We start from the raw sequence: 15138 nt of genomic DNA on the forward strand, positions 1-15138 counted from the left end.
TGCAGTCGCACTCCCTGGCCTTTTCAGAACTTGTGTCCACGTCCCGATGAGCGAACGCCAAAAGGTCTCCGCTCCGGCCGGGACTGCGGCGGAAGGAGCCGGAAGGGGTACTGCGCAGGCGCAGTGGCGGGGGCGTGACCCAAGTCCAAGAGCGAACCTGGATGAGCTCTGCGCAGGCGCACTCGGGGAGCGGGGGAGCGGGCGAGCCGGGAGGAGAGCTGGGCCGGGCCGAGCGTGACGCGGCTGACGCGACGGCGCGGCCGTGACGTCTCGGCGGCCGGCCCGAGGCCTGAGAGCGGCCGGGGGCTTGCGGGCGCGGGGCGCGGTCGCCATGTTCGGCTCGAGCCGCGGCGGAGTGCGTGGCGGGCAGGACCAGTTCAACTGGGAGGACGTGAAGACCGACAAGCAGCGGGAGAACTACCTGGGCAACTCGCTGATGGCGCCGGTGGGCCGCTGGCAGAAGGGCCGCGACCTCACCTGGTACGCCAAGGGCCGCGCGCCGCGCGCCGGGCCGAGCCGCGAGGAGGAGCTGGCGGCCGTGCGGGAGGCGGAGCGCGAGGCGCTGCTGGCCGCGCTGTGAGTGGGCGCGGGCGCGGGCGGCGGGCGGGCCGGGGCCGGGGCCGCGCGCTCACGCCGGCCCCGGCCCCCGCAGAGGCTACAGGAACGTGAGGAAGCAGCCCACCGGCCTGAGCAAGGAGGTAACCGGGGCCGGGGGCGGCCGGGGGCCGGGCCGGGCGCGGCAGGCGCGGGCCTCGCCCTCGGCTGTCTGCGCTCCCGCAGGACTTCGTGGAGATCTGCAAGAGGGAAGGAGGCGACCCGGAGGAGAAGGGCGTGGATCGGCTGCTGGGGCTGGGCAGCGCCAGGTGCGGCCGTCCCGGGGAGGGGCGGGGGCCGGGCGGGGGTCCGGGCGTCCTCACCGCCGTGTCCCCGCAGTGGCTCCGCGGGCCGTGTGGCGCTGTCCCGGGAGGACAAAGAGGCTGCCAAGCTGGGGCTGTCGGTGTTCACGGTAACCCCTTGTGCCCCAGCCGGACGCGGGGGTCCTACGGGGGCGGGTCTCCCCGGGCGGTGGGGTCGCCCCGCTTGCGCCTGCCCTGCAGCACCCCTTCCCCCGCAGCACCATCGCGTGGAGAATGGCGGGCCGGGGACCTCCCCGGCCTCAGCTCGGAGGAAACCGCGTGCCGAGGACCAGGCAGAGCCTGAGTAAGGAACCTTGGCTCGGGGATATGTGTGCCTAGAGGGGGTTCAGGGTGCGGTGTAGGAGTTCACTCGGAACGGGAGGAAGAATGGGGTCCAGGGTTGGGGCCCGTGCTCCCTGAGGGGCCCCTGCTTGTGGATAAGGGGTTCTAGGGTTGTCCTCAGCCTGGAGGAGCCAGGGGTAGGATGCAGGGGTCCGTGCTGGTTCTGGGGGCGCGTGAGTGGCAGTGCATCCCTCCCCCACCAGGACAGCGCGGGCCACCCTATGCTTGCTCTCTGCACTTGCCCCTTGCAGCTCTGAGAGCCACAGGAAAAGCAAGAAAGAGAAGAAGAAAAAGAAGAAGAAACACAAGAAACACAAGAAGAAGAAAGACAGAGAGCACAGGAGGGAGGCAACGCCCTCCTCTTCCTCCTCCTCCCCTTCACGGTAAGACAGCTGAGGGAGGCGACTGGAGAGGGACCAATGGGCAGTCACCCACACTGACCCTTCCTGTCCCTGTTTGTCCAGGCCCACACATGGCCAGCATGACTCCAGCTCCTCCCCCCGCCGCAAGAGGAAGTGCGACAACAGGGACACTGGGAGGAGCCCCTCTGGCCACCGGTGGGATGCCCGAGACCTCTGAGATTTTGCCCCTGCCTGCTGCTAGCTCACCCCGTTTCTGGCCTCAGGAGCTGGTCAGCTGGCTCCACACTGAGAGGCATGCTGTGTGTGGGCTCTCCAGGTTCCAGGGTGTTCTCCCTGGCCCTCCACAGGGAAGCCTGTGTCCCAGCAGGGAACATGTCCCCTTCTGGATCCTGTCTCCGCTGCAGTGGCCCCAGGCCCTCCTGAAGGATCTAGCTGTGATCAAGTGTACTTACTTCTATTTTTCTTTACATCAACTCTTTGTAGTTCTATTAAAAGGAAAGTATGTTGTCACAGAATGGAAGGTGGCCCCAACGCCTGTCCTTCCTTGTGGACTGCTATGGTTCTGGAGTTCTGGTGGTTGCTCATGCCCCAAGGGAGCCCCTAGTTATGCCATAAGACTGTGGGAGGAGAGAGGGGTGTGGAGACTGTAGGGAGCCCTCCGTGAAGCCTGTGCAACATCCACTTAGCAGCCCCTTCCTGGAGGGCAGGTCACAGTGGCCAGTCAGCTCTATCACTAGGTGGGGGGACTGAAACATGAGCCAGCTTGTGAGGTGGTCATTCAGGCTGGGATAAAGTGGCAGGCATTAAACACTGATAGAGCCAGTGGAATAGTTAAGAGATTTTATTCTAATAGCTATAATTACAGTGCTTGTCGAAATGAAAACGGAAAACAAGTATACAAAACAGTTGATTACTAATCGTGTATTGAAAGCAGTTAAGAGGTTCCACAACACCAAATAAAACAGTTCTGAGGTTTTCCCAAGATAGATTTAACAGCTCCAGCTTCTTCAGTGTTTATCAAAATACAAAAGAAAAAAGTAGAGGTCATCTTTTTCGATGGCAAATCGGACCCTTGCAGGCTGAGGGAGAGAAAGCTACTTCACACATGGAGATGGGGGTGCTTCCAGGGGCTGTGGCTGTAGGTAGGACCCTCTCGGTTGGCATGTGCTTCTTGCTGGTGAGACCCCAGACCAGCGTGTCAGCACGTGCATGAGTGGGTGCTGGGAACGACATGTTCCAGCTTCAGCTGCGTGCTCACCAAGGGGGAGCCTGAGGGAATAGCTGGGCATGTGGCCTCCTTGGGCCCCCCTGCCCAGGTGACCATGTAAGCACAAGTACGAGCACAATGCTGTGGAATGCAGGGTGACCACAGGGATCTATTGTGACCATGCAGAGTGGATCTTTCAGGTGATCCCGTGAACTGGCGCTTGGGCCGTTCCTGCAAGCTCCACACTAGGCAGCCTCCCTGCTGTGTGTTCACGTGTTCTCATCTTTATTTTACACTTTTTAAAAATGCACTGAGTTTGGATTCAAACCAACCACCAAGTGGGATCTTAACAGATCTAGTGCCCAGGGGTTAAGTCCAGCTCTTAATTAACACAGAAACAGACTCCTGGAGGCCCGGTACCAATGTGCCTCAGTCCCTTCTCAGTACTAAACAGTGAGTTGATTTTCTTTACAATTAAAAAAAAAAAAGCTAAGTAATATTGCATAGGAGTACCAGAAACTGCCTCAGTGGAAACAAACTATTTACATTAAATAAGAACCTGGCTGCAGGCTGCATCTGCTCAGGGACAGGTGGCGCGAGGCACACTGGAACCCACCATGGAGGCAGCTTCTGGCACTCAGGACCACAGAGTCACACGTTTGCCACATGAGAGGAAAGCAGAGGGTGGAGAGGAGGAAGTGGGAGGGGGTTCTTATTCACTTCTGGTTCCGGAGCTGATTGGACAGCCAGTCCAGTCCTTCATAGAGCCCATCCCCGCTGGTGGCACAGGTTGCCTGAATGTACCAGTTCCTGTGGCGTAGGGAGTGCAGCCCCAGCTTGTCTGTGATTTCAGCTGCATTCATGGCATTTGGGAGGTCCTGGGGGGCGAGAGGGGGAGTGAGGCTGCCATCAGAAGGGGCCACAAGTTGCCTATCTATCCCTAGGGCAGAAGGCCCGGTAATCCTTGAGGCCACTCCCACCCTGCCAAAGAACCCATCTAGGAGAGCTGGGCCAAGTGCCTGCCTACCTGCTTGTTGGCAAACACTAGGAGGACTGCGTCCCGCAGCTCATCCTCAGCCAGCATTCTCATGAGCTCCTCCCGCGCCTCATTCACACGTTCTCTGTCATTGCTGTCCACCACAAAGATCAAGCCTGCAACACAGCCCCTGTGACCACAGTGCCCAGATACCTACTCCCCGCTGTGGAAGGGCAACACAGCCCACAGTTGCTGCAGGATGGGGCTCCTTCTGGGCCGATGCTCCACTGGACGGCTCAAGCACTAGAGACCACACCCCGCTCTCACCTTGGGTGTTTTGGAAGTAGTGGCGCCAAAGTGGCCGAATCTTGTCCTGGCCACCTACATCCCACACTGTGAAGCTGATGTTCTTATATTCAACAGTCTCCACGTTGAAACCTGGGGGCAGAGTGGCAGCAGTGTCTCCTGGGAGATCAGTCCCAACATGTAGTTCCCCAGCCTGTACCCAGGGCCCAGCTCCTCACCTATAGTGGGAATGGTGGTCACGATCTCACCGAGCTTCAGCTTGTACAGAATTGTCGTCTTCCCTGCAGCATCCAGACCCACCATGAGGATGCGCATTTCCTTTTTGCCGAAAAGGCCCTTGAAGAGGTTTGCAAAGATGTTCCCCATGCTTGTGGACAAGTGGAAGCTGCAAAAGCCAGAGACCTGGGAAGACAAGGTACCTTATAAGCTGCCAGTAAGGGGCCACGCTCCCAGGGATGCAGGCCCCTCCCATCCCAAGGCAGGGTCCCAGCCACAGAAAAGAAATCCTGCCTGCCTAGCCATTCAGACTCCTTCAGTTGTTGGATGAGGGGCAATCTAGATACCCTGGAGAAAGGGGGTTTTCAGCCTGTCAGGAAGCAATTCCAAACTGCTTTCCAAGGGTCATGACAAGTTTCTCTGTAATCTCAGAATTACCCATCTCCCTGAAAAAAAAAAAAAAAAAAAAAAAAAAAAAAAAAAAAAACAACATCTAAGCAGGCCTCCACACATACAGAGCCAGAGAAGATTCCACACCATGGAGACCAAAAGCAACTGATCCCACCAGGCCAAGGAGTTCCATTTGCACCCTTCAGGCAGTACACAACAGAACAAGACCCTAGGCATCACGCTCCGTAACACAGACACACACAGCACATTTGACCCCACACATAGCCCCCATGGTCTACTAGTAGGACACCAATCCTGGGGCACAAAATTACCAGAGCCCGGCCCAAGACACATGGAGACCTTTCCAGGAAGCTCTGGTCACACCACCAGTAGGGGTCTTTTCCAGAAAACACTGGAAAAATGCAGCTCGCTCTGTGTCTGGTGAGGACATAACTAACCCACTAAGGGTGACAATACTACTTGGGTGGCTGAAACAGCAGATGTTATTGTTCTCAGCCCTGGAGACTGCAGTCCAAGATCACCGTGCAGACATAGCCTCATTTGAGAGGACAGGAGCCCACTCCAAACCCTCTTGCACAGTGGCATTCATGGACATATCAGGGCAGAACCTGTAGCTTGACTGCTCCCAGAAGCCCCACTTCCCAACACTGCCAGCCACCTGCCTGCATATGCAAGAGCCCCACCTGCTGCCAGACACTTGACTACACTCCTCCTGGAGGCTCAGCACACTTGGCTCGCTGGCTTTAGTGACCAAGCAGGCCCTGCTTAATGCATACAGAGGCTCTCTGAGATACCAGCACACGCTGCTCCTCACATGGCCAGTTCCGCCAGGGTCAGACTCCTAACTTGCATGGACTCCCACACTGGTGGAGTGGCAGGGGCCAAAATCCTGGGCCATCTTCTTTTGTTCCCAGCCATGTCAGTGGGAAGGCAGAGCAGAAGCAGAACAGCAGGGCTCAGCGTGGCTCTCAGACAAGGACGCCAGGGTCACAACAGCAGCTCGATCCACTGTGCCCCAATACCGGCTGCCCTTCCTCCCATTTCTCACTGTCTCTGTGATCCCTGTCTTGCCACCAGACAGCAAAATCCTTGATGTTGGTGTCTGCCCTTGGACACTGTTGTTCTTTGTGGTTTGAAACTGCATTACCTACTCAAAAAACACAGAAATTCTGAAACATGAGAAAACCTGGTGCCAGCATTGTTGCATGATGGGTTAATTTACTGCCTACAACATCAACATCCCAAATGGGCATGAGTTCAGTCCTGGCTGCTCCACCTCCAATCTAACTCCCTGATAATGCACCCGGGAAAGAAGATGATCATAGTCCCTGGGCCCCTGTACCCTCCCAGAGACACAGATGCAGCTCCTGGCTTTCACCTGGCCCAGCCCCTGGCCCTTAAGGTTGTGACCCAGTGAATGGAAGCTTGCTCTAGTACACAGAGCAGTCTGAACACACCAGCCTCCATCCACTAACAAGGAAGGGAGAGGAGGCTAGAACCTGATACCTGCCTGATGGAGAATACTGGACATGGGGCAGGCACTCCTGGGTTGAGACCGCAAAGACTTCAACAGGTTCATGGGTTCTGGCCTGAAGGCCTCCACAAGTCAAGCCACTGCCTCTTTGGAAAGCCTCCAATATTAGAGAAAAACAGAAGACTACTTCAAGGAGGCTGGGGGACCAGGTCACCAAACAAAAACCGTGGTGGCATCAACAAGCTAATAAACATGAGATCTGGTAGAAACCAGAGCTTGCCAAAGTGAAGAAATCAGAATGAGGGTTTCAAGCACAAGAAAAATCAGCAGATGGTATGTACTTAAAAAAAAAAAAATTAAGATTTTTCACTGAAAAGACAGACTGACGGAGAGAGGGAGACACAAAGATCCTCCAACCACTGGCCCACTCCGGAAGTGGCCACAACGGCCGGAGCTGAGCCAGCCAGCAGCCGACCCGGGTCTCCTATGTGGATGCAGAGCCCCAAGGCCCTGAGTCGTCCTCAACTGCCTGCCCAGGTAGTTAATAGGGCTTATGGTCCGCACTGTCAATGTACCACTGGACTCCAGGAAATTGAGGCAGGACTTATGGACCAAGAAGCCCTTCATCAGGTCTACAGTGAATGCCAACTGTGGAGGGAGAGGCAGCAGCTGGGCCTGGAGGCAAGTGAGGTAGAGGGATCTGCAGGGCTTAACGCTCAAGTCCCACATTCATGAACAGGATAAACAACAGGCAAGAGGGGTGTGGGGCAGGGATCCACACTCCCAGAGGCAGGGACCTCACCAATGTTTGTCTGCACACAGCAGCATAGCAACAAGCGCTGCCTGTAATCCCGAAATCCAATGGACTGGGCCTGGCCTCCTCTGCTGCCCTCACCCCTAGATAGCAGGGCTCGTGAGACTGGCAGTCCCAGCACCATCCTCATTCTTGGAGAAGTGGTTCTGAGCCAGGACAGGTGAGCCTGACAAGCACACAGTCTCACCTGCTTTCTACACAGGCGAAGCAGGCCCATACTGGACAGAATTCCCTGCAGGGGTGGGAGTGAGCACCCAGTGACCCCTGCAGTTCTTCCCAGGCCAAGCAGCGGCTGAGCTCATACAGTTTCCTCTACAATGTCACCTGCACACAAGCCAAACCTGTTTTTCAGGTTCACCTGAGTTATCCAGCTACTAGGTAAGCAGTGGAGACACAAGTTCCAATTCCTGCCAGCCCGCAGGCTCTCTCCTGGCCTTTGGACAAGCAGCAGAGAAGCAGGAATGCGGCTCTGCTGGCTCCACCCTGCTACCTTTCAGTCACCCAGAATGGGGTTAGGAAAAACCTGAATTCAAACCTGTTCACCTCAGTGAGTATACCCAATCTCCTGGGCTTAGCTGCTGAAAGGGACTTAGCCCACACTGCCTCTTGTCCCCTCTAGATCTCAGGAAACAGCTCAGAGCCCCTTGTATTCCCCTTACGCTATGAGCCTGAGTTTATTTCACAGAACCTCTCCAGCTGCCTGGGGTCAGGTTGCTCCCCCTCCAGGAAACCAGGCTCTTTCACTTGCACTGCTCAGATGCTAAGCCAGGGACAGTTTAGAATCACGGCTTGTAGGTTAAGCCTCCACCCGTGATGCCAGCACCCCAAGGCACTTATTAATCAGGCTCCTTATGAAGAAGCCAGGCAGGTGGTCCAGGTGACCCATGCCAGAGACTTGCTTAAGCCTGGTCCAGTCCATGCCACTGTGACCATTTGCGGAGTGAAACAGTAGGTGGAAGATCTCTCTTCCTCTCTCTCTGAATATCTGCCTTGCAAAGAATAAAACTTTAATATCTGTTTTGAAAAATAGCAAAGTTAATGACTTTGAATGGAAAATATGTACCCTGTAAAACATTTTCTTTAAAGGTTTCATTGAGGAGCAACAACTTTCCAATTTCACAAACAAGTCCAGGAGCATCCAGTTCATTCCTGGGGATTCTGACTTCACAGGGGCTCCCCACTTTCATGTATGATAGGGTCATGTCATAATGTTCAAAAACTGCATCTGGGGGCCTGTGCCATGCATCTGGGGGCCTGTGCCATGGCTTAACTGGCTAATCTTCGACCTCCAAGCACAGCATACTAAATGTGTGCTGGCTCGTGTCCCTGCTACTCTATTTCTCATCCAGCTCCCCTCTGGATCTCAGTTCCTGCTTGTGGACTGAGAAAGGAGTGGAGGATGGACCCTGTGCCCACGTGAGACCCAGAAACTCCCGGCTTCAGATCGGCTTGGCTCTGGCCGCTGCAGCCATTTGGGGAATGAATCAGTGGACAGAGAGCTCTGTCAGTCTCTCCTCTCCTCTCCTTAAGTCTGCTTTTCCAATAAGAATAAGTCTTTTTAAGCATACAACATTGTGGATGTTTTGTAGGAATCCATAGGCACTAAAGCTCCTCCCTCCTTGCAACACATCCATCCTATGGACACCAGTGTCCACAACAATCAGGTTTGGACCAGGCTGAAGTCATGAGTCAGGAGCTCCACTCAGGTACCTGAGCCAACAACCACTTCACTGGCACCATTAACAGGAAGCTGGATGGCATGCAACTTGAATCAGTGCTCCAACACAGGGTGTCAACACTGCTTACAGTTGTACCACAACACCAGCCCTCAGATGTGATTCTGAAGAGGGCTAATCATATTCAATGAAATTCAACTTAAACTACTCCTTGCTTAAAATCTAGGGTGAAATCCTTAAATCAGTCTGAGTGTGGATAGCAATAAGACTCTTCCATGCCATTCCATCCAGTGAGTTCTTGGACTACAGGTATCCAAACACCCAAGTGCCATGTCCCCTGGCTGCATTTCCTCAAGTGCTGTGCCACTGGCCTGGTGTCTGGCTGGTGCCTGCTGGGGATGGAGTGTACAGCTGACGGCTGCTCTGCACACCACCTGGGGTCTGGCTCACCCTTGCTTAGCTGACCTCACTGTATCCCCAGGCACCATGTCCCAGAAGGAAAGCGCAGCTGTCCTCACCCCACCACAAACAGGAAGTCTGAAGGTTTTGTTACGGGAAAAATTCAAGGGCCAAACAAGTCTGCACCACCCTATATTGGAGCCCAGTGCCAGCCCCAGCCTCCCAGAACCACTCTGTCCTTTTCAACCCATCCAGTCGGGGTAAGGGGCTACTGTGTGGGAAGAGCCCAATGCTCACAAAAGACCCTGCCCTCAGTACCTCCTGATAAACCTGATTTCTCAACAAGGTGTGGCAGGCAAGTCCAAGGTCCTGGCCCTGCAGTGGGGTACCTTCTCCACAGGGTGAGTGCTGAAGCCAGGAGCTCAAAAATCAATCTAGGACTCCAAGACAGACATCAGAGATCCAACTACTTAAGTCACCTGCTGTCTCCCAAGGTGTTAATGAAGCAGGAAATAGATGATTCAGTCCAGGGACTGCCCCCCCCCCCAATATGGGATGTTAGTGTGTTAACAGGCATTTTAATCTTGGTACCAAACACCCACCCTGGGAATTTTCATTCTGAAAATAAAATTTAAAAAGGAATGTGGCCCCATTTTGTCTTCTGAGCAAAGAAGACCTGTTTTTCTGCAGGAGACAGAAAACCCAGGAGCCAGCTAAGACTTGTCACTAACCCCCACCAGCTCTGGGCAAGCTGGGCACACCTTTCCCACTAGAAAGGCCAGCGACTCCTCCCAGTTCCTCAAAGTCTAACTCTGGGGACACCTCCGCCCCCACCCCCACACATACTCCATTCTCAGTACAACAGCCAGAAGGGCCAGTCCTCCATGGTGCCCACAGCATGTTTCAGAACACAACCTCTACTAATGTGAAGGAAGCCAATAGACAACCTAACCAACAAGCACACACAACCACAAAGAGCATGCTCTGTACAGAACAGCAGTTAGCACTGTCCTAGCAGGAGCAGGCATGACCACACCTCCAATCTCCATGGCATGCTCTGCCTGGAAAGCAAGAAAATAGAACAAATCACCCCTGATGCACAAGGTAGCTGCGCTCTTGGAAAATTCAGAACATCTGATAACTATGCCCCTACACAGCTGTCTGTACAGAAAACACATCAGGGTTAGTTAGACTGACACAAGGACTTCCCACCAACAGGAAAGCTACCCAGGGTGTGTCATCACTGCTGTCTCCCAATCCCCTTCTAGGAACTGCACAGTCCCCCCAGCATCAGAGCTGCACACCTGCACCCGCGAGCAGCTTCTGGCACAATCCCTCACTCCTCCACAAGTCTGGTCAAAGGTCACCTGTCAGGTGACATTCTCACTAGGGTCAAGCTCCTGCCTCTCCCTGCAGCTTCATGCTTACCAAGAGGGGTTTTTCCATCCCATTATCTTCCTTGGGAGACCTCATGGGTGACTGGCAGTAAAACAGCACCCATCCTACCTGCTCAGACAAGCTTTTCTATCAAACCAACAATGAATGCATGTCGTCTGAAAAGTGCAGGCAAGTGACTCGGTGTGGACAACGCGGAAATTCAGGGTGGAGACAGGTGAAAGTGCTGCGCTGCTCCACAAGGCGAACAGCTCGGGCCCATCCCTGACCCCAGGGAGTGGCATTCCATTTCCTCTCCAGGTAACTGGACACACAAGAGATGCTAAAAGCTCTGAACATTTCAAGCAAAGTGTCACACAGTTTGACAAACATTATTCTTCCTATAAATTGACAGATTTGATTAGGAATTGTGTTCTCATGCAGGCAGCAAGCAGCGTCATAGGTAAACGTACTCTGTCCTGCACTCTGCTCTCAATAGATAGCAAGGCCACCAAACCGCCTTCATGCTTCAGGAGTGGGCCTGATAAACATCTAGACACTGACTGAGGTCCATTCACCTCGCAGCACAGCAGCACCTGAAGTCACTGCTTAGGACTCCTTGAGTGTGAAGCTGAGTCCCTGCTACTTTGCTTCCGATCTAGTTCCCTGCTAAGGCACCGGGGAAGTGGATGATGGCTCAGTTGTGGCCATCCCCGTGGGAGACCTAGATGGACCCTTGGACCGGCTTGCACCAGCTGCAGTTGTAGCAGCCATTTGTTGAGAGAACTGACAGATGGAAGATCTCTTTTCCTGTTACTCTGCCTTTAAACAAACGAACGAACAAACAAGTAAGTACAGGAACCTAAACACCGGAAGTTGTCTGTTAGGACAATTGGACCCAACTAGGCTCCATCTTCGAAGGATGCCGGGCGTGGACCACCAGGTACACTGTCCTAGGTCTTCCATTCCTGCCTGCTGCACAGTAGCAGCCACCCTCTCCCTGGGGCCTCACTCAAGTGTTATGTTTATAAAACACTCTCACCTTAGAGGTTTTCCTCCTCTTCCCCATGACCAGGACTGGTAAAAAGCACCCCCCAACCCCCCTCTGCAGCTTCCAAGGCTGAGGAAGGGGGGCCTGGAGAGGACCAGGAGCAGCCTCTAGGTGTGAAGTGCCTGTGCATGCTGCACCAAACTGCACAACACTTTGAACAGATGAACCTGTCAGGGCACCAGCGCTACTTCTAAAGCTGTTTTCTTCCAAAACCCTGCAACCAGAAAGCCACACTGCACATCAGTGTGTGTACAATCACAGAGAGGTGGGTCTGAGGGAGCTGCCCAGGTGTCCCAAGAGCAGTGACCACGACTCCCAACCATGTTCACACACCAACAGGCACACCCACCCACTAGTCACCTCCCACTTCCCAGGAACAAGGAGCGCCTTTCCCAAAAAAAACACCTCAGAGAGTCCCTAGCCACCATCCCCACCAAGGACGGACACACACACACACACACACACAGAGACTTGTATCTAACTTAACATCTCCGAGAAACGGATTTCCAACATTCTCTTCCAAATAACCGTGAGATGGGCATCTCATTTCCTTGCACCCCAATTTCGTGATGGCAAAGGATCAACAGGAGGCCGCTTAGAGAGCCCCCTCTCAATAAGGGCTCCCAACTGACCCCCAGCCTTGATGCCTGCTCGCTCCACGCCTTGGGCCATCTGATTGGGATCAGCAAACCAAACCATCTGGAACTGAAAGCTGTCAATCGCGGCAGCGGTGGTTCAGCAGGTGGACACGAGCCCACCGCACAGGGCTCTCTCCGCAGGCGGGGGTCTGGTGCCGCACAAGCCACACCGGAGCTCCTCCACCCTCCACTCGGCGCCCGAGACACCCCACTCCCTCCGCAGCACCCCACTCGCCGCCCCGAGACCCCACTCCTTCTGCAGCACTCCAATCCCTCTGCAGCACCCCACTCGCCACCCCGAGACACCCCACTCCCTCCGCAGCACCCCGCACTCCTTGCGTACGCACTGCGGAAATGCCGGAGCCAGTGGGCAGAACCTGCTGACACAAGACCTTCCGCCTGGCCACTCGGGCCCCGCCGAGCCCCGGCCCCGCACAGCGCCCACCCCCGGCGGCCCCGAGGACGGGGAGGACGCCGGCAAGGCTGGGTCCTCAGAAGCTGGGCGCCGGTCTCCCCGCCTGCGTGACCTTGACGGCGTCTCGGGCCGCCCGGGCCTCAGTTTCCCGGCCCCGCGGCGACGGGCGCGCCCGCTTGCGCCCGGAATGCGGAAGAGACCCCGCCGCCTCCTGCGCACCGGAGACGCGGGCGCGGAGGGAAGCCGAGAGGAGGGCCACACCATGCTCCCCCGAGCCGGCGCCCCCCGCGGACACGCGGGCCGCGGCCAGCAAGGGAAAGCAGGCGGAGCGCGGGGCGACGCCGGGGCCGGCCGCGCAGCTCCCGGGCGCCCGTCCCTCCCTGCCCGGCTAGCTCGACCCCCCCGACCCGCGGCCCGGCCCCGCCGCGCCCGCCTCACCCCCGCGCCGCCGCGGAGGCCCAGCGCGCCCCGCAGCCCGGGCCCCACAGCCCCCGGGCCCCGCAGCCCGCGCCCCGGCCCGGCTCCCTCACCTCGGCGGCGGCCGCTCCGAGCCAGGCGTTGGTTGCGCTCCCACAAGATGGCGGCTCTGACGGCAGCCACGTCAGCGCCTGCGACCGCGGGGCAGGCCGGGAAGGGGCGGGCACCCCGACGCCCCCGCCCAGGGCGCTCGCGGCGCAGGCGCACTGGTTCCCAGTAGAGGCTGAGGCTGGGGGCGCGCCCCGGGCGGCCTCCGCGGCGTGAGGAGGAAGCCGCAGATCCCCGGCCGCTAGTCGAGGGAGGCCGGGGATGGTCACCAAGGTGCCGTGCGGCGGAGCCGCAGCTCAGGCCCTGTGGAGCGGACGCCGCTGCCGGAGGGACGGGGCTGTGGGGAAGGAGGGCCCTAGGACCGGGACCCGGGCGGGCCCTGCCTGCTCCTGAGGCCGACCTAGGGAGGAAGCCGCGGACAAGCAGCCTCTCCTGAGGGGTCCTGGCCTTCATGTTTGCTGGAATGCAGATGCAGGGAGGCGTCCGCTTCTGTGAGTCCGAGAACGGTCAGAGCCGCTGTCCGTGTCCGCTAGCCGTGACCACCCTCAGTGCTCCCAGTCACTGCACTTGTACTGCCGGAGGGGTCCCCAAGTCCAGAGGCGTTGCTGTTGGGGAGGTCCCTCCAGCCTCGGGATTTATGCTGCGTAGTGGGTTGCACTTGCTGAGGCCACAATGGCCCCTTAGGTCCCTTCCTCTGCCCAGGGCTCCTACTTCCAACGTCCCCATTCCTCAGGCTTCGGCGAGGTTGTCTCTGAGGCGCTTACTTCCTGCCACGTTAAACACCCAGCAGAGACTTACACCGAGTCCCAGGGAGAGTTCAGGGAGCCTCTGCCTGTGCTGGCACCTGCTTGCACACACATAATAGCCAGGGACAGGCGGTTGGGGCAGCAATTGGGTCCCCACTTGGAGACATAAGGCTTCCCCTCCACCTGCTGTCCAGCTTCCCCATACTGTGCACTCCAGGAAGCAGCAGGGGACAGCTGCGGTGCCCACTACCCTCTCTACCTAGGACCCACAAACCCCTGTTGATCACAGCAAGGGCACTTGGGGTGTGAGTCAGCAGGAGAAGATCTCTAATTCTAACTTCCATAAAACTAAATATCTAAAGGATTTTTTTTAAAAAATCCTTTAATAAAAAGATTTGGTGGTGTGAACGCAGCCCAGAGTCATCTGTCAGAGACCCTGTGACATCCAGGGCCAGCGCCAGCTTTGGCCAGGACCTGTGCTCCTAAACGGCCCCACCCTTGTCTCTGTACAGGGCCAGTCCCTGCATAGGCACCCCTGGGGAGGAAGCCAGCCAGCAAGGATCCTTTCCCAGAGGTCCTAGGAAAGGAAATGGCTGTGGCCAGGAGGGGGCAAGGTGAGCTAGCTGGAAGCTAGTATTGAGTGGAGGCAGGATGACCAGGGCTACCCACAGCATGATCTGAAGCAGCTCATCTTAAGTGCTGCCACAAGCCTGATGTTCAGGTAAGGAAAGGAGTCAGAGAGGAAGCATCTCCTGAGGAAAGAGCTGTGAAGGATGAAGGATGGGGGGCAGGAGCAGAGGCACAGAGGACAGAGTGGCCAAGCAGACACTGTAGGTAGCATTGTGAAGGCTTTGTGAGGGGATCAGGTCTTAGGATACACACCACTGTGCACAACAGGGCCAGGATGAAGCATCTCTCACACACAGGGTCAGGACCAGGCATCTCACACACGCACACACACATACAGGGTCAAGACCAGGCATCACACATACACAAACACACACACACAGGTCAGGACAAGGCATCACAAACATACACTCAGGGTCAGGACAAGGCATCTCTCTCACATACACACAGAGGGTCAGAACAAGGCATCATGCACACACACTCAGGTCAGGACAAGACATCACACACACAGGCTCAGGACGAGGCATCATACACACACACAGGGTCAGGACATGGCATCACACACACACACACACACACACACAGGGTCAGACGAGGCATTACACACACAGGGTCAGAACGAGGCATCACAAACATACAGGGTCAGGGCAAGGCATCTCACACGCATACACATACAGGGTGAG

General features: G+C 56.4%; 2 protein-coding genes across 3 annotated transcripts; one reads left to right on the forward strand and one right to left on the reverse strand.

The window, feature by feature from the left end:
• Window positions 1-242: 242 nt before the first annotated feature.
• Window positions 243-1843, forward strand: C19H1orf35 (chromosome 19 C1orf35 homolog). The gene is made up of 7 exons (XM_058677288.1): window positions 243-576; window positions 653-698; window positions 781-863; window positions 934-1006; window positions 1115-1200; window positions 1490-1621; window positions 1703-1843. The coding sequence occupies exons 1-7, from the start codon at window positions 332-334 to the stop codon at window positions 1815-1817; spliced, it is 780 nt and encodes a 259-aa protein (XP_058533271.1). The 5' UTR covers window positions 243-331; the 3' UTR covers window positions 1818-1843.
• A 583-nt stretch (window positions 1844-2426) lies between these two features.
• On the reverse strand, window positions 2427-13201 carry ARF1 (ADP ribosylation factor 1). Of its 2 annotated transcripts, none has more exons than XM_058677289.1 (5): window positions 13088-13201; window positions 4308-4491; window positions 4111-4221; window positions 3835-3959; window positions 2427-3685 (listed from the first exon to the last, which is right to left on the reverse strand). In XM_058677289.1, exons 2-5 carry the CDS (start codon window positions 4453-4455, stop codon window positions 3524-3526), a joined length of 546 nt encoding a protein of 181 aa, XP_058533272.1. In that variant the 5' UTR covers window positions 4456-4491; window positions 13088-13201; the 3' UTR covers window positions 2427-3523. The 2 variants fall into 2 exon arrangements, with proteins under 2 accessions (XP_058533272.1, XP_004586393.1); XM_004586336.3 differs by lacking the exon at window positions 13088-13201 and adding an exon at window positions 12490-12511.
• Window positions 13202-15138: the final 1937 nt, after the last annotated feature.

This window comes from Ochotona princeps, chromosome 19 (assembly GCF_030435755.1).
Source record: "Ochotona princeps isolate mOchPri1 chromosome 19, mOchPri1.hap1, whole genome shotgun sequence".
Lineage (NCBI taxonomy): Eukaryota > Metazoa > Chordata > Mammalia > Lagomorpha > Ochotonidae > Ochotona > Ochotona princeps.

What these genes read in the sequence shown, in the direction of transcription:
- ARF1 (XM_058677289.1), bottom strand. Translation starts at nt 4,455, where the DNA reads ATGGGGAACATCTTTGCAAACCTCTTCAAGGGCCTTTTCGGCAAAAAG. An exon ending in CTACTTCCAAAACACCCAAG is followed by an intron (nt 3,960 to 4,110) that starts GTGAGAGCGGGG and finishes GCTGTGTTGCAG; the next exon opens with GCTTGATCTTTGTGGTGGAC. An exon ending in TAGTGTTTGCCAACAAGCAG is followed by an intron (nt 3,686 to 3,834) that starts GTAGGCAGGCAC and finishes CTCGCCCCCCAG; the next exon opens with GACCTCCCAAATGCCATGAA.
- C19H1orf35 (XM_058677288.1), top strand. Translation starts at nt 332, where the DNA reads ATGTTCGGCTCGAGCCGCGGCGGAGTGCGTGGCGGGCAGGACCAGTTC. An exon ending in CCACCGGCCTGAGCAAGGAG is followed by an intron (nt 699 to 780) that starts GTAACCGGGGCC and finishes GCGCTCCCGCAG; the next exon opens with GACTTCGTGGAGATCTGCAA. An exon ending in TCCTCCTCCTCCCCTTCACG is followed by an intron (nt 1,622 to 1,702) that starts GTAAGACAGCTG and finishes CTGTTTGTCCAG; the next exon opens with GCCCACACATGGCCAGCATG.